The sequence below is a fragment of the Leuresthes tenuis genome, unplaced genomic scaffold (genome assembly GCF_036924035.1).
Source record: "Leuresthes tenuis unplaced genomic scaffold, fLeuTen1.0.hap1 SCAF_4, whole genome shotgun sequence".
Classification (NCBI taxonomy): Eukaryota; Metazoa; Chordata; class Actinopteri; order Atheriniformes; family Atherinopsidae; genus Leuresthes; species Leuresthes tenuis.
In genome coordinates, this window is record NW_027325358.1 from 25,911,195 (window position 1) to 25,932,123 (window position 20,929).

The 20,929-nt window shown below is 39.2% G+C and overlaps 2 protein-coding genes across 5 annotated transcripts in view; both read left to right on the forward strand.

Moving 5' to 3' along the window:
* rhbdl3 (rhomboid, veinlet-like 3 (Drosophila)) overlaps positions 1–9,819 on the forward strand; it is a 68,992-nt gene extending 59,173 nt beyond the window's left edge. For all 3 annotated transcript variants that reach the window (XM_072383439.1, XM_072383440.1, XM_072383441.1), the window contains 3 exons: positions 5,597–5,697; positions 6,380–6,440; positions 7,911–9,819. In XM_072383439.1, the coding sequence (XP_072239540.1) occupies positions 5,597–5,697; positions 6,380–6,440; positions 7,911–8,182 (434 nt within the window). In that variant the 3' untranslated portion in view covers positions 8,183–9,819. The remainder of the gene's footprint in view (positions 1–5,596; positions 5,698–6,379; positions 6,441–7,910) is intronic.
* Positions 9,820–14,809: 4,990 nt separating this feature from the next.
* znf207b (zinc finger protein 207, b) lies at positions 14,810–20,911 on the forward strand. Of its 2 annotated transcripts, XM_072383442.1 has the most exons (11): positions 14,810–14,989; positions 15,420–15,546; positions 15,670–15,808; positions 16,125–16,310; positions 17,475–17,550; positions 17,652–17,713; positions 17,972–18,111; positions 18,396–18,494; positions 19,173–19,421; positions 19,803–19,959; positions 20,126–20,911. In XM_072383442.1, exons 1-11 carry the CDS (start codon positions 14,949–14,951, stop codon positions 20,275–20,277), a joined length of 1,428 nt encoding a protein of 475 aa, XP_072239543.1. In that variant the 5' UTR covers positions 14,810–14,948; the 3' UTR covers positions 20,278–20,911. The 2 variants fall into 2 exon arrangements, with proteins under 2 accessions (XP_072239543.1, XP_072239544.1); XM_072383443.1 differs by lacking the exon at positions 18,396–18,494 and having other exon boundaries at positions 14,811–14,989.
* The last annotated feature ends 18 nt before the right edge of the window (positions 20,912–20,929 follow it).

Below are 20,929 nucleotides of genomic sequence, written 5' to 3' on the forward strand. Positions count from 1 at the left end.
GTGCAACGTCGCATTGGGTTGTCAGAAAAGATGCTCCATCATCACACAAAACTCTGCAGGTCCTCAAGTTACAATTTTTTCATAACAAAATGCTGTCTGCCATATGATTTTTTTTTAATCATAATAACAAAAATGGAGCTTTGTGGTAAACTAATGGCAGTGGATTGCAACAGCTGAAACACTGATATGTGGTCAGACAGAGAGCAGAAACTTCAGCTTCAGCTCAAACAGTTTTCTCTTTTTCAACTGTCTCAAATGCTTAGAAAAAAAGTTAGTGCTGCAGCTAATTAGCATAGATAAAAACACTGTGGGTGGGGAGTTTGCTGGTGAAGATGCTGTTATTTGTTTATTCAGTGTTGTGACTTTCTTCTGAACAGCTGATCATATATCCAAACCAACGCATGGCTGCCCATTAATGTAACTGCAGCAGTTCACAATTGTGCTGTGTTGAAATTGATATGGACGTGTTACTTGGTCCAACCTTGTCAGATTTATATGTTAAAGTATTACGGAAAAGAACCAGTGTTGTGGACATGCAGCCCCTCCGGAAATTTCTTTTGAAAACGTATGGACTGTCGTGCATAGAAATTGCATTTGTTTAAAGGAAAGTCATGGTCAAACATACAACATAAATTAGAGTAATGTGGAAACTTCCATATCCTAAATTAACTGTTAAGTTTACTTAAAAGTTAAAAAAATATCTTCTTTACAGAACCTTAAAAATCTCATGTTAGTCAGGCTTTAGTTAATGTTTGGTAATGTTTTGAGGGCAAAGTTACTGAATATGGAACATTGCTTTAAACTGAACTGAGAACATTAGTTAACAAAAGAAAATGCTCCCAAGCTGCATAACTCAAAGAGAACAGTTAATTCTAACACATTTTTCAAACAGGCACGGAAGGGCTCAGCTCACACCCACAGGGGTCAAAGCACAGTTCAGAGACCAAGAAATGACTCAGATAAAGGTCTGTGACCTTCAATGCCCAACACACCGCTGACACTTTAATGGAATCAATGGACTGAATATAAAAACACAACACTTACTCTTCTGGACAGCAGACGTGGATACAATAAAAAAGTGGTCTGTCTGTTCTCAGAGCCTAAGCAGGCGTAGTCCCACAAAGCCAGAGGCTCGACTATTGTTGCAGTTTGGAAGAGACGGCAAGAAAAATGAGGTGCACCTCTGGACTCTTTAAAGTACAGGTTTCCTGAGGGTTGCTGAGGGCCAGTGAGACTTTGTCTTTGTCTCCGTGTGTGTGTGTGTGTGTGTCTGTGTGTGTTAGTGAGCACACTCAATCACAGTACTGAAATAATGTTATTAAACCAAAGTAATGACAGAGACCATGCCCGAGCACACCTCCCAAATTACCCTGCACCTTGAACCAGCTGGTTAAGTGCAGTGCATGTGTGTGTGCGTGTGTGTGTGTGTGTGTGTGTTGAAACATAAAAGTGTGTACTGGGCTGTGTGACAGGGTGGTAACAATTTAATTCAAACAAGACATTTGATTTAAAATTGATTGCAGCTTAATTAAAGCAGATGTCAGTTTTTCCAGAGTTTACAGTACTCTTGTAAAGAAGGAGTTTGTTTGTTCTTCAGGGTTACTTGTAAATTGTTGAATTAGTTTCTACATCAGTATACACGATTGTGATTAAAGGTTGAATTCAAAGGGTATTTTAAAATAGAAGCGATTATGTGTACTTAGCCTCAAAGGAGAAATGCTTTGCCCATTTGAGTCAATCTGTATTTCAACTTCCACATTAAAAGTGGAAAAAAGAGTCTTTAATGCTAAAAAGCTCTAGTTGTCAGTTAAAACTGCACTACAAGAGGTTGGAGGGAGACATCATAAATGAAAGAGCAGCAGCTGAACTAAATAGAACATAACACAGATGATGAACTTGTTTGAAAGTCGCGTGGCAGAGAGTGGACAAAAAACTGAGGCCATTTTACAACTTCTGCATTCTAACCTGAGACATTTTCATTCAGCTGCTTTATGTGCAAAATAAGAACGTTCTCAAATACAACTTAAACGAAATGCAACTGTAGACATAAATTGGACATTGAGTCACTTTTGACAAGTTATCATTCTGCATGTAAATATGGCTTGTTTAACTCATATTTACAGTTCTCATGTCAGATATCTTCTGCATACTTTGCTAGTAGCTGAGACTTATTTGGGTTAAAGTTAGCAGAAATGGCTCAAGCAAAGATACTTTCTTTCATAGTTGTCACATTTTGCAAAGCAATGACAATAAGTCTTGTTCATTCAGTATTCAAGAGGGATAATATATCCTCTGTGGTTGAATTTGTTCACCAGAAGCAGTCAACTTGCTGCACCAACTACACATGAACTTGGCTAATCTTCAGAGTTTATCATGGTCTTGACTAAAATGGAACTCAGGATGTCTAATGGTTACATGAGTGTCACTCGCCAGTTCTAATTTTGATAAAACACGTTGAATATAAGCAGTTCATGACTAACCTTCACAACCCTGCAAGTGTTTTCACCTTGAATTCACAACAAATCTTTGGAATCTCGATAAGCAGAGTAACCTTTGAAATAAAAAAAAATAAAAAAAATAAAAAAAACTCCCACTGCACTCGCTGCTCGTCCAAAAGACATTCAGATTCCAGTCGATGTCAAACATGGACAATGCATGAGGAATGAAATACCAGCTCTTTCATCTGTATCATCTACATGAAATAAATGCTGAAATGCATTTTCAGCATTATCAGATTCTGTATAGTTTGGGAGTGTATATTGCAAAGTGCAGTGATATGTTTGCATGCTCCTCTTTCTTAATGTATAATTGTATTGCGAGAGAGTGGATTAAATGACACCACTCATCCACAGCTCTCTCGTGTCCCATATACTTGCTTAATAATATTATTTGAAAGAAAAATATACGATGAAACGGTGACTGTATGTAAAGAAAACAGTGATTTTAAGAAGAACAAGGAACAAAGTAAAGAAGAAAGTTTATATTTGAGAAGTTTAATTCTCAAACACATAATCCCTCTTTTTCTATTGAACATTAAATTCAGTGAGAACAAATGTGTAACTCTGCCCGTGAGTTTCTCCATGTTTAAACTTTTCTATACTTGATTGGCTCTTTTGTGTATGAGATGAATTGGTACCAAAGTGCTACAGAAAGCCATTTCCTGTTTGCAGAGCTGACTGGGATTTTCACTGGGATTTTTACAGTGTGTTCTTACACAGTATGAGCAAGCCTCTGTTCGTAGAGGTCGGCTTATAATACACCCACATTAAACTGTGAGTAGCAAAGCTGCCTTTGTACTATTCAAAATAGATGTATTCAGTATGCAAATAGTCAGAGCCTTTTCAAATTAGTCAGCTATTCACAGCATCTGTCAGTATGACCCTCAGAGGTTAAAAAAAGTTCCTTCATAAGTGCAAAAGCTTAAAGACATTTTTTATTTAATTAATCAATTCAAATTGACATTCTAGAATTTTGTATTGTATCGCAAGTTAGAAAATTAGCGTAAAGTATATGTATCCAAAATAAATCTGTTACATTTTAGAATATTGTTCAGTCTCATAACTATTTACACCTCTTGTATGTGAGAAGTTCAGTAATGTTTACAGCAAAGACTGAAACCCTCACAGAATTATACAGAATACACACTGAGGATTAGGGGAGCCTTCACAGAGACCCCCATCTGAAAACATTAGGAGCAGGCAACCTTAATCAGAGAGATTTTATAAATCCAACTTTGTGAGTTTGTTTACATGACTCTAAGACAGATAAAAAAAATGATTGAGTCTGACTAAACCAGAACTTAAACTTAACTGAAAATACATGTTAACAAATTAGTAGTACAAAATCGAGCTTAAGATAATGTAATGATAAAATAATCGGCTAGGTAATGCAGTTGGTGATCAGATTACTGTATACGCTCAGCTAGACTTAAATAGTCGCTCCTTGCATGCTTCAAAGTTTTATCTTTTTGCTTTTTTAAAAAAACAAAAATGTACATAGCTGAATTTCCAATGAAGCTGTTCTCATTTACATTTTTTTCTTCAGTTTCTTTTGTCAGATGGCTTAATGCATCAGAAATTGTTAAAAAAAAAAGAACCCACTTAAAAGGCATATTCAATCTGTCATTGTAGCTCAGTTCCATTGTGCGTGTAACTTTACTGAGTGAAATAGGAAATAGCATAGCTGAGTCAAGCAACTGTTACAGCCCAATGTGGTCATTTCATGTGACCACCATATTTGTGTTGGTTTATATGTGAGGGAGCAGAATCAAGTTTTTAACCCAAGTTTGTCCTGTGATGCAACGCTGTTGACTGTGAGAGAAAATATTTAGGACATTTTGCCACTTCTTACTGTCACTTTTTGAGATTATTGCACATGAAAGCATTATCAAATTCACTGCACAGACGTGAATGGTGAATTTTTTTGAGATGATGTTGTGATTTTAAAATTACAATAATTTTTAGAGTAGATCAACGGCCAGAAAATTATTTAAGTAGCTGCAAGTTGACACATACCCTTCCATGGAAACGCTACCTTAACGTGGCAGAGAGGTTTGAGTATTCCCATAATCCTGAGAGCTGTTCCTCCCTGGTGAGGAAGAGGATGTATCTGGTTAGGATGCCTCCTTGTTGCCTCCCTTTCGAAGCTTTTTGGGCCCATCAAACTGGGAGGACGCCCCAGAGCAGATCAATAACTCGCTGGAGGTATTATATATTCCTTCTGGCCTGGGAACAGTCTGGGATCCCCCAGGAGAAGCTGGAGAGTGTCGCTGGGTAGACGGATGTCGGGGTTTCTCTCCTGAACCTGTTGCATCTGTGACCCAACCTTGGATAAGCAGAAGACAATGGATGGATGGATGGAAGTTGATGCGAAGTCTTAATAGACTGAGTTTCAATCACAGTTTCTGACACATTTAGCCATCTGACAAAAAAGATGTGAATATATGTGAATAAGAGCAGCTTTATTGTCACTGTTTTTAAAAAAAAGATGCAAAACGATGGAAAACAATACTTTATTTGAGGCCTGTCTTGCCTGGAGTTGATTGTGTGCATTATATAAACACATCTTTCCTTCACACTGAGCTGAGCTGTTCATATAGTAATATATTAGATATTTCAGTCACCTTCCAGCTTATCGGTATTGTTGAATATTGCAACCCACTTACATTCTCATGGCGAGCATTTCCTAGCTGCCAAGGGTTCAGGAGACATACGGAGAACCAGCATGGGCATGCCAGCAGGGAAGTAAGAGATTACATTTGACTATGAGTCAGTGTATCAGCTAAGGCAAAAAATGAGGCAGGTGTTGGTAAGGATCATCAACTCTCAATCCCAATGGCTCTGCACAAAATGAATTCACTGACTGTCCACTGACTATTGCTATTCCTGAAACCTGCAATGAAACCTTCATAAATGCACTCTGAACAAAAGTAATTTGTGGTGTGTAGTTCCAGCACAGGCACATAGTAAAAAAGAGAAAAAAGTATGATTATTTCACAAAATAGAACGTTTTTTATCCCTTTGAATCCGACATTAGAAGGAAGTTCTTATGTATTTATAGCAAACTGACTAACCTGTGGCCTCTCTTGTCTCTACAGGGTCTCTGGCGGTATCTGTCACTGATATGACAGCTCCTGTGGTCGGATCATCTGGAGGAGTGTATGCCCTGGTGTCAGCACATTTAGCTAATGTAGTAATGGTGAGTTCTCCTGTTTACATACACGTGTATGTTACTGTGTCACATCACTCAGCTGTCCTGTCACTACAGAGCATTGCAACATTATCAAAACTGGCCCTTTAGGTCCCCAGCCAGTGCCTCTCTATCTCCAGATACCATACATTCTTCAGCATCACTTTTACCTTGTCATTCAAAGATCAGAAAAGAGTATGAGCAAGTACAGATACTTATATGACACAGTGTGAGTGAAATCCCTCCCCATCAATGCCTTTGCTGTCCTTGGACATCTATACCTACTCTGTTTAGTGAAACCGCTCTCTTGTATGGGTTGTCAAGTACACTTTTGTTGTCACTCAAGGTGAACATCTATTGTATATTATGCAGAGTTTATTATGTTCTCCTCCAGATCCCGGCAGTCCGGCAGGATAAGTTCTCCTCTCTGGTGAAATCTTATTACCCAGTACAGTGTTAGATTACGGGTCAGAGTGCCTCCTGGGTTTTCAAAATTGACCTGAATTGATACAGGGGGCACAATCTCTTGTCATTTTATGTCAGTAGATGTATGTGTGTGTGTGTGTGTGTGTGTGTGTGTGTGTGTGTGTGCGTGTGCGTGTGTGTCCATGCCTATATGTGTGTTTCTGAGGACTCTGACACAGTCTATCTTTGTAATTTCTCATTCCTCTGTTTTTCTTTATTTTTTTAGAACTGGTCGGGAATGAAATGTCAGTTTAAGTTATTCCGGATGGCCATGGCTCTGGTTTGCAGTAAGTTCTTTTACATTTTCAACACTCTCCTCTACTTATACTTTTAATCTACTTCAAAGGTTCCTGGTTGAAAAATATGATTTTGTGCCTTAGCTATAATATTAAAGTTTCTGACAGGGCAGCTTCAAAATTTATAGAATTGAAACTATGGGACCCGCTAACAAGCCAGTTATAGTAGCGTCCTCTATGGAGATTGACAGCTTTGGTCCCCCATGGAAATCTACTACTTTTCTCATCCATTTGGAGGATGCGCTTTTTTACGTGTGTAGATGGAAAGTAGATTGTGCAGATGTTTACACACATGCATGGTCATTTCTGTCCATGTATTTGTGCACATCTGATTTTCTTAATATTCTTTTTAGGAAAAATTGTGTAAATGTGAATTGAAATAAATCTCTGCACACAAGTCTCTTTCAGAAATCGGTTGTGGACAAAAAAAGACTTCCTTAGTAACTTCTTAGCTGTTCTTTCTCTTAATTTACACATCAACCAGAGGAGACTCAGCCCCGCATCAAGGCGAGCTCCTTGATGCCAACATGATGTGTGTAAGCACACACAAGTCAGGCCTGTTTCACCTCTGTTACTACCTCCCTTGCCGACTCAGCTGCATATCAGGGCCAGATAAACTTTGACTTAGGTCTAACCTGTATCTTGTCAATGAGTAATGACACCATAATTCCCGATGGCTCTGATAGATCATGGTTGTTTTAAAGTGATATGTCGTAATCGTAATCCCCTCCAGTTTTAAGCTTCTTCCACATAGGATGTGGTATACACTGCATTCGCTGCATATGCTACATCAACGTTGAAAGATATTTATAGATTTTAGAGTAACATATGGTCCCATCTAGATCCCATTTTCAGAGAAGGCCTTGCATATTTCAGCAAGACAATGTATCTGTATCCGCATCTGTTAGAACAGCATGGCTTCGTAGTGGAAGACTCTGGGTGCCGGACAGGCCTGCCTGCAGTCCGGATCTTTCATGAACTGAAGACATTTGCCGCAATCTTGAATTGCAAAAAACGACATAGATGAGCCAGGACTGTTAAACACCTATAATGATATCAGCTAAAATGGGTTATCAGAATGGAACAAGTTTCCTTTTACCAATGTCCAGCAACCGGTCTCCTCATTTTCCATAGGTTTACAGACTGTTGTTAAAGGAGAGGTGATGCTACACACTGTCCCAATTAATTTCAGACACATTACTGCCATCAAATTCAAGATGAACTGATATTTTTCATGAAATAGTAAAATGTCTCACTTACATTTGCTATGTGTGTATGGTTTTCTATTGTGAATGAAATAGTTGTTTATGAGATTTAAAAAATGATTGTGTTCTGTTTTTATTTTCATTTTACACACCACCCCAACTGTTTTGGAATTGGGGCTGTAAGATGTGCAGTAGATATTTGTTTCTACATACAAGCTTACATAATGTCTTTTCCTCTTTTTCACTCTCCTCATAGTGAGCGTTGAGTTTGGTCGAGCAGTGTGGCTGCGGTTCTACCCTCCGGCCTTCCCTCCGTGCCCCAACCCCAGCTTTGTGGCCCACCTGGGGGGAGTGGTGGTGGGCCTGACACTGGGCGTGGTGGTCCTGCAGAACTACGAGCAGCGACTCCAGGAGCAGTCTCTGTTTTGGATATTTTTCTGTGTCTACACTTTGTTTGTGCTCTGCGCTGTATTCTGGAACATTTTCGCCTACAGCCTGCTTGATGTGCGAATTCCCCCTGCACCATGAGTTGCTCTTTAGAGGGAGACAAAACACCCTACCCTCCCTATTCCTGCATTGATTGGCCACCTTCACTGGATGTGTCACCTCAGCCCTCACATTTGGAACCATATTTTGGTGATCAGAGTCGTCTCACAGTCACCTTCCTCCTTCTTTTGTCAGTTAAACCTTACCATTCAAGCTAACCTATTCTTGCTCTTCATCTCAGTGTCTAATGGGTGTTTGTGAGACCGTTGCTGACAACATACCATGACCAAACAAGAAGCCTCGGATCTAACAAAAACAGCATTGCATAACCTCCTCTGCCTATTTCTCCTCTATCCAACGGTGCCTTCTCATGAAGACATCAGCCTGCTAGAAGTATTTCTGCAACTTTGCCTCTTGTGTAGGGTGACAGCTGTAAAACCCTACAATGTAATACCATTTTCTAATCAGACCATTTCCTGAGAATCCTCTTATCTCCAGATGAACAAGGCGTTTATGAGTGTTTAGACTTGCAGATAGTTTGTATTTTGTTGTCAATATGAGTAGCTGGTGAGCAAGTTCACATACAACAGGCAGCAGGACAATGAAACTTACACTGTACAGAGAGAACAGGGATTATACAGGTGACAAGCCACCTTCAGAAACATTTTGACATTACATTTTGAAGGAAAGTGTGGGTTACCGTTCAGTGTTGCCTTCAGCATCAGGATTATTATCTGTTCAGGACAATTTGAACCTCAATATTGTGTCCTTTGTGTGTGTGTGTGTGTAGGGGGTGCCACAAATGTTTCATTGTGTGTACAGATATGAACGTGACGCAGAAGTGCCATTCAGACTTTAAACTTTTAAAAAAATGATGCCAAAATGTTGCAACAAGCACCAGGGAAGAACAGCGCCTGACAAGTGTTGCTTTTGTGTACGGAGAACAGTCGGTTAAATGTCACTGAAAAAGCTTTCCAAAAAATGTTTTTGTTTTTATCATTGCTAGGGTTTTGCAATGATTCTTGTGAGGGTTAAGAGGAATTGCAAAAAGTAAAAAGAAGTTTACTTATTAAAAGGAACTCCAAGTGGTGTCCACGGAGCCGGACATTTGGACATTCTGAATAAATCGTTTTCTCATTAGAAGCACACATGCCTGACCTCGACTACATCTAGGCTTGGGTTGTTGGTTTACTCTCAGTTCAGGAGGCAATTGGTCAAAGTCATAAATCAATGATCTGTCATTAGTTCCTGTCACAACTTGATTTGTTAATTGATTGAACCAAGATAAAAAAGCGACCCCAGCCTGGAGCTGTAAGTCTCAAACTGTACTGTATTTTAACCTCATGTCACACTGATAATCGCTTTGCACAAACGTTATATTAATGTAATGAAATACAGATCCATATTTTAACATGCATTTGCAGTTGATTTTTTTACGTGATGATATTGGTATGTTGTGTCAGTTGTTTGGTCGGTCTGCATTGTGATATTTTAGCTATATCCTGTATGTATCCTATTTAATTCATGGTTAATGATGGCCGGGGATTGTAGATGATAAGGGCTATGACACCAAACTGAGTGAGGGGTAAATCACTGATAGTATTTTAACATTGTGCATATTTTGTAGATTTGATATGTACAAAAAGGGGTTCAATAAAATGTTTTATACAGAAACTAAATGCGATGCTGTTGGATTTCTTCCCTGACCTTTGTAAATGTTTTGGTGTTTTTGTTTTTATTATATTATATTTTTTCTTTTCTATGTTTCAATGAATCTTAAAGCAAACATCTATCAGCCATCAATCAGAGGTCTTATCTAAAAAACCCTCAGGACCAATGACAATAAAATATAGTCAGCTTGATACCTCAAATCTTAGCCCACCAGCCCAGGTTGGTCCTAACTGTGATAAGGCTCTTCCGCTCTGTCGACTCAAACCGCAGGGGTCATGTATCCGTGACGGTTTTTAAAGGCTTTACATCTATTTTTGGCTAAAACAATCAGCTACATTTTGTTCTTGTCCATCCACTAAATATATGTCCACATTAATTTAAGCAAAGTGAAAATAGGGGCCTATTGCAAATTGCAGTTCTTTAGTTCACTGCTGTTAGGAGTGATGTTAACATTAGCCAATGTGAGAGACCTTTAGTTACTATGAAGTAACCCTGACCTCACAGACTTTTCGTGATCTTTGTAGGTTGAACTCTCTTGTGGATGATAACAGGGCTCTTGAATTCCCTCTATTTGAACTAATGTGTCTAATTCTGAAGTGGTGGGTTTCAAACACTCTTGAGCTTGTTTTGTAACCCTTCCTGCCTGATGAGCATCAACAGCACTTCTGTTTGTGTTATACACCTCCACAAACATTTTGTGAACATTAGACTTTGAGAGATCTCTATTCTTTAAATAAAACAGAGTTCACACTCGCACTTGATCATCATCCCACTGACTGAAAACACCGGACTCCAAATTCCGCATCTAATCGTGGATGTTTACAAATATTTGCCAGATAGATCAGTTCTAACGTGTGATTTATCTATTTACATTGGTTCTTTTTATTTTACTGATCATGTTTTAGATAATTTGTTCAGAAATATGGAAACTTCTAAGGGTTCACAATCCTTCAGGTATCACTGTATGTCATGACACAAGAGGCTGCACACATATATGCTAATTTCATGAAATAGCATATAGGGGAAGACGATAGGATTTATGCTCCAAAAGCAGCCTTAGAATTGTATTAATTTCTAAGTTGAAACCCAGAGAACTGCAGTGGTGAGCCAGGGCAAAAGCCTTAATGGGGAAAAAAGCTGTCAGAGTGATCAATGAAAAGTGTGAGCTTAAAAGTAGCAGCTATAATTCATTCAGAGGGAGGGATCCCTTAAGCTGTCACTGAATGTCCTGTCTGTCTGGCAGTAGCAACCATATGGAGGGTGGTGGTTCTGAAGGCAACAATGAAAAATTCATTATGTGAACAAGGAAGGCCACCTTGTTGTATTTTCCATCATAAATCTCTACTTTCCAGAGGTAATCAATCATCATAGTGAGAAAGAGAAAATGAGGAAAGTCAAATCTGTCTGAAAATCTATTTTGATTCTCAACATTTATGCTGCCTGCTGAGAGAAGTACTGTTGAAATATTACCTTGTTTTAAATGTAAGCCACAGTTTTTTAGATCCCTGGATAGATAAACCAGAAAAAGTGCAGAAGTGAAGTACCAGGAGTAAAATTACTCATGTGAAATTATGTGAATGTTCATATGTTACACTGCACATGTACAACATTGTAGCTTGTAAGGGTGCGGTTAATCTTATATATTGCTGGGTGTCATACCTGAAATCTTTTTTATTCACTCAATAAAATTCAGTCGTGGGGAGCAGAAGCCTATCCCAGCTGCCACTGCGTGAAAGGTACACACCACCATGTAGCCTCATATCCAAGATTCTCCAACTGAGTTCTAAGTGAAGGAGACATGCTGCTTCCACTTCTGTAGCTACCTTAAACATAAGCTTTAAACATAAACGCAGCTCACACATGTATGATATTAAGTCAGTCCCGCCTTGTACTTCTATTGTCTGTACTTAAAGAATATGTAAAAACACATATACTGCAGGAGGCTTTTGTTTGACCTACAATCATTTCAGTTCAAAATAATACTGTTTTTAAAAGAAGACAACTTTAAGCAGGGTTTAGATTAGATTTTCTAAACAGGAGGAGCTATTTTCCAGAGAGTTTGGATTTTCTGTCTTTATGGCAAATAATTGGGGTGAAAGCCATTTTCTATGAAGAAAGTAGCTTTAAGTATACTGTCGGTCAACACATTGTTTTCTGCACATGAAAATTGTCCAAAGTAACAATAACTGTTTCATTAAAGAGATGCTGCAGTTCATTGTTCCAAATGTCATTGAATAGATATCAATATTATTTGACATTCAAGTATGGACATTTCTTTACACTGAAACAACTTAACAATCCACAGTTAACTTCGAGGCTATAAAGTGTTTTTTATTAAACTGTTTGCTACCTTATTGTCTTATTTACTTTGTTTATAATGACTAAATTAGTCTACTTCTTCAGAAATACCACTGATGCAAAAGTTATTGGATTCCAGCTGCAAATTTGAAAACCCTCTTTCATAATCCACTTGTAATACGCTTTCTGCATCTCCACTGTATGAGCCTTTTGATGGTACACTGGCTTTGTTGTCCATATGATCTTTATTTGCCTCACCTGTGATGGATGGATAAAAGACATACCTGGTGAAATCTCTTCCCACTGTGCTGAACGGGATCTGCTACACATATACTGTAAACATCACAGCAATAATTAGAGCTGCTAAGTGCCGCTCACTGAGCGCAAGACTTGTGGTCTTTTCACAGGATCACCTGCTTGAACTCACTTCATTTCAGTGAGATGCCGTAGAGCTGCCCTGTTCTCACTGAACCAGGAAGAGTGGGGAGTCAACGTGGGCCTCTCAAGCAATGAAGACTGATGTTTTCCAGATATTTATCCGGGGGACACTAGGAAACCAGATAATATCCAGGACACTTGTGGCTTTCAGTCCCTTGCTCACGTCTCAAATCCAAAGTCGGTCAAACTCTCAGTTGCTGCTCCCAAACTTTATTTTTAGCTCTTATTCAGTTTTGTTTGATTTTATTCTAATTTTAAACTTAGTCATCATATTCTATGTTTGTTTGAACTATTATTAATTGATTTTGGCACTGTTTTTGTTTATATTCTGTTGTGTCATGTTTCTAATATTTTTTATATATATATATATCAGTAATTTATTTCTTTAATTCAACCTGAATGGAAAGCACATTGTTGTTTTAAATGTGTTTTATAAGTGATGGTTACTTGAACAACAGTTGGCTTTTGGTTTGATCAGTTGTTGCTACTTCCCGTTGTGTCCTGACATGTGAATAACAAGTTTTGTTTCTGACTATCAGATGTTCCTACTTTGTGAGTTCAGTATGGAATCGTTGTATTTTAAGATTCTAATCAAGCTCATCCATGTATGTTTAGGCAAGTCCTTAAAAACTGGTTTGTGGGAGCATTTAGTTCATCTGCAGTGTTCTGTGTTCAAGTCAACTACATCTGACCAAGATCCCAACTCTTCTTCCACATCTGCCATATCTTCTATTCAAATACAACATAAATACATTTGCTATCATTGAAACTCTCATTGGGAAATGTTTTACATCCATTCTTGGACTCATAATCTGGACTCATAGTAATAATCTGAAAATAATGCAAAAGATAAAGAATTTTGGGAGATTTTAAAGCAGTTGCATTTCATCTACCAGGAAAGACCACCCTCCGGTGACGAATGTACAGTACTACATCATAGTTGTCCACAGACATTGAAGAAGTTTTTCATTTCATTAAGAGGATAGGAATGGTTATTATTGATGTATATTTTTTTTATTATTACCCATAATTGTCAGTATACACAAACCTGAATGAGCAAAGCAAACAGGGAAAGCACAAACCGACACAATGCACAGTGCTGCACAATGGTCAAACTATGTGGTTTACAACCGAAATATGACTTTTGTCTTTCTAAAGCTGTGTGAGCATCATTGTGCTGAAGGGAAACTGTGTTGAATCAATGAACCAGCTTCACATTTCTACTTTACATGTGGCTCAGAGGCAATTACACGTTTTGGGACAAAATTGGGATAAGATTGTTGTTACTGATTTCCTCGTGTGTCCAATAGGCTGCCAGTTGCTTACCTTCACCATCTTAAATGTCCACCATAACAATGAGCTCACAGAAATGGACAGAAATCTAAAATCTTAATTAAGAAGCCAGAACAAGTTTTACCAGCAGGATCTTTATGTGACAGATTTAGAAGCAAAAAAGGCTGCCACTTATTTCATGATAAAGCATTCCTCTCAATCAGATTGACTGTTATTCTGTGTAAGGACAGTTTCATCAATATCCTTCTATAGCGTAATAAGTGAAGTCCCCGTATATCATTTTCACCAGTTAGTTTCATAATGCTGTCATGAGTCGATGTGTTTACAACATGTATCTTTGTGACAGTGGTTTTGGATAATTCTACAGGTATTTAATCGATCTGTGCTGTTTTTGGTGTCTTATGAAATGTTTTTTTTGGTTCCTATAAAAAGCAGAAACTGATAATCTGAATGAATACCACCTACCATCAGAATGTACTGAAAAGGCATTTTATCTGCAATGTGTGTAAACCGAATCTTGGAAATAGTATTCAAGGAAGTCCTTGTTGGGAAGTCTTTAAAGGTTTTATTTAAGGGCAAAGACAAGGTTAAACTCTACATGAAAGGCAAGTTAGAGTACATTTCTGTTTATAACATTAATGAAAACTGTCTTTAATCTTTACGAGCCAGTGATCCTGTCCAGATTCGTATATGTTCTCATTAAGTAGCGGGAATTTAAGGTGAATGATGGCAGCAAAATGACCAAAACGTAACTTCCTCAATCAATTACCAAGGCCATGATTGTTAAGCATCGGCGGCCTAACTGAGCTTTGTACTGATAAAGCCATGTGAGGTAGGTGTTTGTCCGTGTTAAAAATATAGATAAAAAGAAAAAAAATATATATCTAAATCAACTCAATTCTCTGTTTAAACTAAATATGTGCAGAGTGTTTCCCGTTTCCTGTTTGTAAAACTAGTGGCGTATCAGTGACGTCTACTTTGTGTCCAGAACTTCCTTCTGCGAAGCGCCATTTTCATCCTCGTCACGGGACGACAGCATGCTATCATCTAAAAGATAATAGGAGTACTATTTAACGTCGTGTGAGCTCTTTTACATTAGTTTTGTATAATGGGGCGAAAAAAGAAGAAGCAGATGAAACCATGGTGCTGGTATCCTTTTTTATGTAAATGGTAAATCGTTGCCGCTGGAAGGCAACCGGCTACGTGTTAGCCTGACAAAGGGAGGCCTAAGCTAACTTATCCGTGCGCCTTTCATATCGCAAGCTAACGTTAGTTTAACGAGTTGGTCTTAATCCCGTTGAGAGCGCTGTTTTTACCCAGTTCTGTACAATTGATATAAGTAAAACACTTGGCGTTGAGTGTTTTTACGTGTTAGTAAGCTAATTTAAGATTGTAGCTGTACCATTAAAAAAAGAAATGCTGCCTTTAGCGTTCGATAATTTGATAGCTGATAGCTGAGTGAAAGCTGCTTAGTGACTGCATGTAAACGGAATTTGTCTTTTAAGCATCGCTGTTATTGAACTATTTGTGAGATTTTGCGATATGCTGAATTTATTGTGAACCTTAACCACTGCTGAAGGTATTGCAATCGAGACTTTGACGATGAAAAAATCCTCATTCAGCATCAGAAGGCAAAGCATTTTAAATGCCACATTTGCCACAAGAAGTTATACACTGGTCCCGGCTTGGCTATTCACTGCATGCAGGTAAGAGTCTTTATTCTTGTGGTCGTTCATTTCCAAAGATTGAATTTGAATATGTAGATCAGTAGTTTTACACACTGCCTGTTACTAGGATCTGATCTGGCTCACTTTTTTCATGTGTTTCAGGTGCACAAAGAGACGATTGACAGTGTTCCAAACGCAATTCCTGGCAGAACAGACATTGAGCTGGAGATCTACGGCATGGAGGGAATTCCAGAGAAAGACATGCAGGAAAGAAGACGAACGTTAGAACAAAAATCGCAGGGTTAGTTCACCGTCCTGTGCATATATTGTCTGTAACTGGATAACGCAAAGTAGTTGTAGTAGCTTTGTTAATGCAAGAGTTAATTATGTAGTTGTGTGAATATGTGACTAGGATCAGTAGACTTATTGTAATTGGTTTGATTTGTATTGAGAAACGGTGAAAGTAGACCTCAGGGTTTTATGGTATTCTCAGTAGTTATGATGGTCAGAGGCAGTGTGTTAACAATAAAGTCAACCGTACTGTGTTTTTTTTTGTCAAAGTATTGGGTGGTTTATGATTAGGCAGCGGCATCACCATCACACTTTTTTCTCTCTAGAGAGTCAAAAGAAGAAGTCTAACAATCAAGACGACTCAGATGATGATGACGATGACGACGAACCAGGACCGTCAGTTCAGCAGGTTTCTGCTGTCCAGCCCCAAGCAGGCTATGCTGCTCAAATGACCCAACCTGGGATACCTCCTGTGGCCGGCGCTCCTGGGATTCCTCATGCGGGATATCAAGGCAAGGATTTTACAAACGGCAGAAGCTGGAAATCAGTTTGAATTGAAAACGCACACATTCACAGGGATTTCTCACCAACTCAAAAGCTGTGATTTCTGTTAAGATGTACGAGTGGAGAGCTCCGGGTTGCAGTGATATTGGTTGCATTGATCTTTATTATTTATAAGGAACATTGTAGGATTTCTATGGCAAGGATATTCTTGCTTTACTAAGGATTGCATAAGCTATGGGAAACTGAAAGTAGGTCTTCATCTAGCCAGATGCATTGTTAGTATTTTAACTTTAAAAGGTATATTGATTTTAAAGTTTTAGGAAATGCTTTAAGATATTTATGTGAAAGTAGATTTTCAGCAAATGCTCTGTTTGGTATATTTTTTATTTAAAAAAAAAAAAGAATCATCATTCTGGTGTTTTGACTTTTGGGAGGCAGCTTTTAGAAAATGAGAATATAGCAGCTTTAAAATAATGTCAATTATATACTTTAAGGCTATACGTTTGGCTAACACGCTTCAAATAATGGAGAAGAAACAGAGCACACTGCTTCCTCATTAGTTGAATAAATTGATTCATCGCTTCAGTTCGTTGCATTTTTATTGCAACCAAAACGTTTCGTGTTCTTCACCTGTTCGCTGACACAGAACCTGCATGTCGCCATAAAAACATCAGCAACCTGTGTTTTTATAAATCCAGACGAAAGTTTTGCGGGCTTCCCTTGTAGAATAACCTTTTGTGTCATACACTACCAATCCTGTGGCGCGATGTGTTTGAATTAATTTGCCTGACTTGATAATGGACATCCTCACTGAAACAATGTATTGCGCAGCCCTAACGGGACTCTTTGGTGCCACTTTGACGTGTAACTCAGTAACTGAGTTTTGAAGTTAAATGAATGGATTAAATTAATGTTTTTTTCTGTGTAGCTGCTTTCTGCAGATCATCTCAGATCAACTCCCTGACTTTTTGTTTCAAATGTATAAAATGTATAAATTTCAAATGTATAAAGCTCACACTGTGGTTCAGATGCAGTGCACTGCAGCAGGTTCAGATGAGCAAAATGGTTTTAAAAACTATTGCTGCAGCTTGTAAAAATTGTTCGGGGTGTGGCCTGTGTCAATATGTAGAGTTTTAAGTAAACGGACCACGCTTTCTCTCTCCTTCTTCCAGGAATGCCTCCTATGATGCCAGGTGTTCCTCCCATGATGCACGGCATGCCTCCTGCGATGCACGGAATGCCACCAGCGTAAGAATCGACTCTCTTAATGGGTTTAACATACGTTTCTGGCATCAACTGTAACTTTGCTGTAGATATCAGGGAAATAAACGACTACACTTTTTTTGCAGCATGATGCCAATGGGTGGGATGATGCCTCCCATGATGCCAGGGATGCCTGCTATTCCACCAGGTGAGTTTTGGTTACACTTTTAGAAGCAACATATTATTTCTTGTTTCTTCCTCAACAAAATAATTGAATCTCTTAAATGGCCAAATAATGACTTTGGCTTCCAAATGGAAGCAATGAGAGCCATATCTGTTCAGAAAGTGGCATAGCTTGATGAATGGCCTTGCTTTTCTTTAGTCCTTTTTTTTTTTTATATTATTTCTTTAAAGACTCCCTAAGTGCCATTGGAAGAATGTTAACAGAATGTGTTTGATGGTTCAGGAATGCCTCCTCATATGGCTCCAAGGCCGGGGATGCCCCACATCGCCCCAGCTCCGGCAGCAGGACCAATACCCAGCCGACCAGCAGTACCAGCGGCTCAGCCCGCCGTCACCAAACCTCTCTTCCCCAGTGCAGCACAGGTTAGCATCACACACCCCCACACGCACACATCACCCTTAAAAAGAACGATTTGCAGGTTGTCTTATTTTCCACTATTTAAGTCATCTTTAAGGTTTTATACAAACAACACTCAAGGGTAACGTGTCCATGCTTTATTTCCCCTTTGGATTTCTGTAGTCTCAGCTCCTCTTACTAACCCCTTTATCATTATTTGTTGCTCAATGCCACCGTTGAATTAAAGTTGGATAGTTGATATGGACATGTTACATGCCTATCCTGTGATCTCCTTTCCACCATGCTGCAGATGGGCTCTGGTGTTCACAGCAGCACAACAGCCGCTTCTACTCCACCTGCAGACCTTCAGTCTGCCTCCTCCCAGCCTCCCTTTCCTAACATGCCACAAGTATGCTCACAGACAGCACTTTGAAGTGGAGGCAGCTGCATGTTGCATATTAACTTTGCCTGTCAACTTTTAAGTATCCAGCTCGGCTGTTAACTAACAGAATTTGCCCTGTAAGCTTTCTTTAGCAAAACCTGTGAGCTTATAACTGCATGTGCTTTGTTTATTTAACAAAAAATGGAGGCATACGAAGGGATTTAATGTGGATCTTACTTGGCATCGTCCACCCCAGACTTCTGCAGCATGAAATGTGCAAGAATTACTAGTGGTGCTTTGAAATGACTTTGTATGTTGCAGTAGTACATAATGTGCATTCATTTTCTTCTTCAATCTTGATTTCTGACCATCTGAAGTGACTCATTTGAATTTATATACTACTCTTGATACAAAGGGCTGAACTCATTTCAAGCAGGATTTGCAAGGTTCAGAGGAGATACTGTAGCGATGTAAGTGGTTCATATATGTGGTGAAATCGTGGTACAACTTTATGTTGGATTCAGTTACTGACTGTAGCTTATTCATCCATTTCAGCCCGAATGAAAAGGCAGACCTTTAAATGAAATTAATTCTGTTGCCCACTGGGTGTTACTGAGGTATAATCCTTAGCTTCTCGTTTGTCTGAAAAGTCTTCGATTTGTTTTGCATGTTATTTTGACCGGTCTGTCTCGTGTGTTTGCACAGGCCCAACAGAGCACTTCAGGAGTCGCTGCTACAAACTCACTCAGCACTGGCGCCTCGTCCGAGCCTCTCAAAGCGACATTCCCTGCCTACACCCAACCCTCTGTCTCCTCTTCCTCTTCTACTTCTTCTTCTAATCCCTCTAGCAGCACTGTGGCCAAACCCCCAGCCACAGTGACCAGTAAGCCTGCCACCCTCACCACCACGAGTGCAACTAGTAAGTTGATCCACCCTGATGAGGATATCTCACTGGTAAGTTGCTTGAGCTTTCTGTTTTGCCCTTTTCACAGTAAGTAATGACTGATTTATAGTACATTTAGTGATATTGGACTTTAGCATTATGAGACCAGCAGCCAGGTTCTGCTTAAAAATCAACATGGAGTTAGATATTCATCTCTTATATGGCAAGTTGAGCTTTTAGATTGTATATCCATTATACTACTCAGTAGTTTCTCTTTTGTGGTTATGTTAAAGGATCATTCTGAACTTGAATATCCTCAGTCTGAAATATGGGCACGCCAACATTGGTACCCAATTCCTCAACCTTTTTGTGAGTGTTTCTTTGTACTGAAAGGGGAATAGCAGGGTTTCTGTAGTCTGAATGTTTGCTTTGTGTGTTGTCCCTGCAAACAGGAGGAGATGAAGGCCCAGTTGCCTCGTTACCAGCGCCTCATACCCAGGCCTGGTCAGGCCCATGTGGCTGCTCCCCCAGTGGCAGCTGTGGGAGCCATAATGCCTCCACAGCAAGGCCTGCCACCACAGCAGCCTGGCATGAGGCATCCCATGCATGGTAAGAACATTTCTGTTGGGTTTTGAACAGTAACGTGCATAAGAATAATGAGTGCATGCCGCTTGTTTAGTTAGTTTATTAAAAAATTTTGGGTTTTAAATGGCTGTCGAATTCGTTGGAAATGTAGCAATAACAATTGTACCGCCTTGGTCTGTGTTTTCTGCAGGTCAGTATGGCGCCCCTCCTCAGGGTATGCCAGGCTACATGCCTGGGGGGATGCCTCCTTACGGGCAAGGTCCTCCTATGGTGCCCCCGTACCAGGGAGGCCCTCCCATGGGTATGAGGCCGCCTGTCATGTCTCCGGCCGGACGCTACTGAAGAAGCAAAGCAGCCACCACATTAGGTTTGAGGTTAATACCTTTCTCTCACCCTTGTGCTTTTTCAAACCTAGCTGCAAAGCAAAGAGCAGTAAGACCAGTGGTGGTGAAGACAAACATTATTTGTTAGAACACATGGACATTTGTTGTAACATGTTTATTGGAAAACAGCCAAACACCACATAAATACCTAAGAGCTGTTTTGGTGTTATTTGATCACATGTGAGGATATATTTTTTCCCATAGGTTTCACTCAGGTTCATAGAGGTGAAGTGTGTAAAAATGATTCGTATTTCTTTTGAAGCTGCTGGAGTTACACATGAACATACCAACCCCTTACAAAGGCAAGTTTCTCTTGTAAACATTTGATTATTTTTTATTTCTTTTTGTAGATTGATTGAGGCCCTCACAGCATGCATAGGTGCTGTTGGACATTCGTCCCCAACCTTGGTTGGTGAGGGTCTCAGTAATTAAAGATGATTCCAACAAAGTAGCGTTTCAGATCTACGACTCATCAGTCTCTAGCTTTATTCTTTTTTTCAGGTTTGTTTTAATATTTCCTGGTCAAACGCTTAACTGTATGCATCCTTTGTAATGTTTTATCAATCTGTTGTAATAAAATCCATCTTGAAATCAATGCTGGTTTGTCCTGA

Coding starts and splice junctions, on each gene's coding strand:
- znf207b (XM_072383442.1), top strand. CDS start 14,949: ATGGGGCGAAAAAAGAAGAAGCAGATGAAACCATGGTGCTG. Junction 15,809..16,124: donor GTTAGAACAAAAATCGCAGG/GTTAGTTCACCG, acceptor TTTTCTCTCTAG/AGAGTCAAAAGAAGAAGTCT. Junction 18,112..18,395: donor TCTTCCCCAGTGCAGCACAG/GTTAGCATCACA, acceptor ACCATGCTGCAG/ATGGGCTCTGGTGTTCACAG.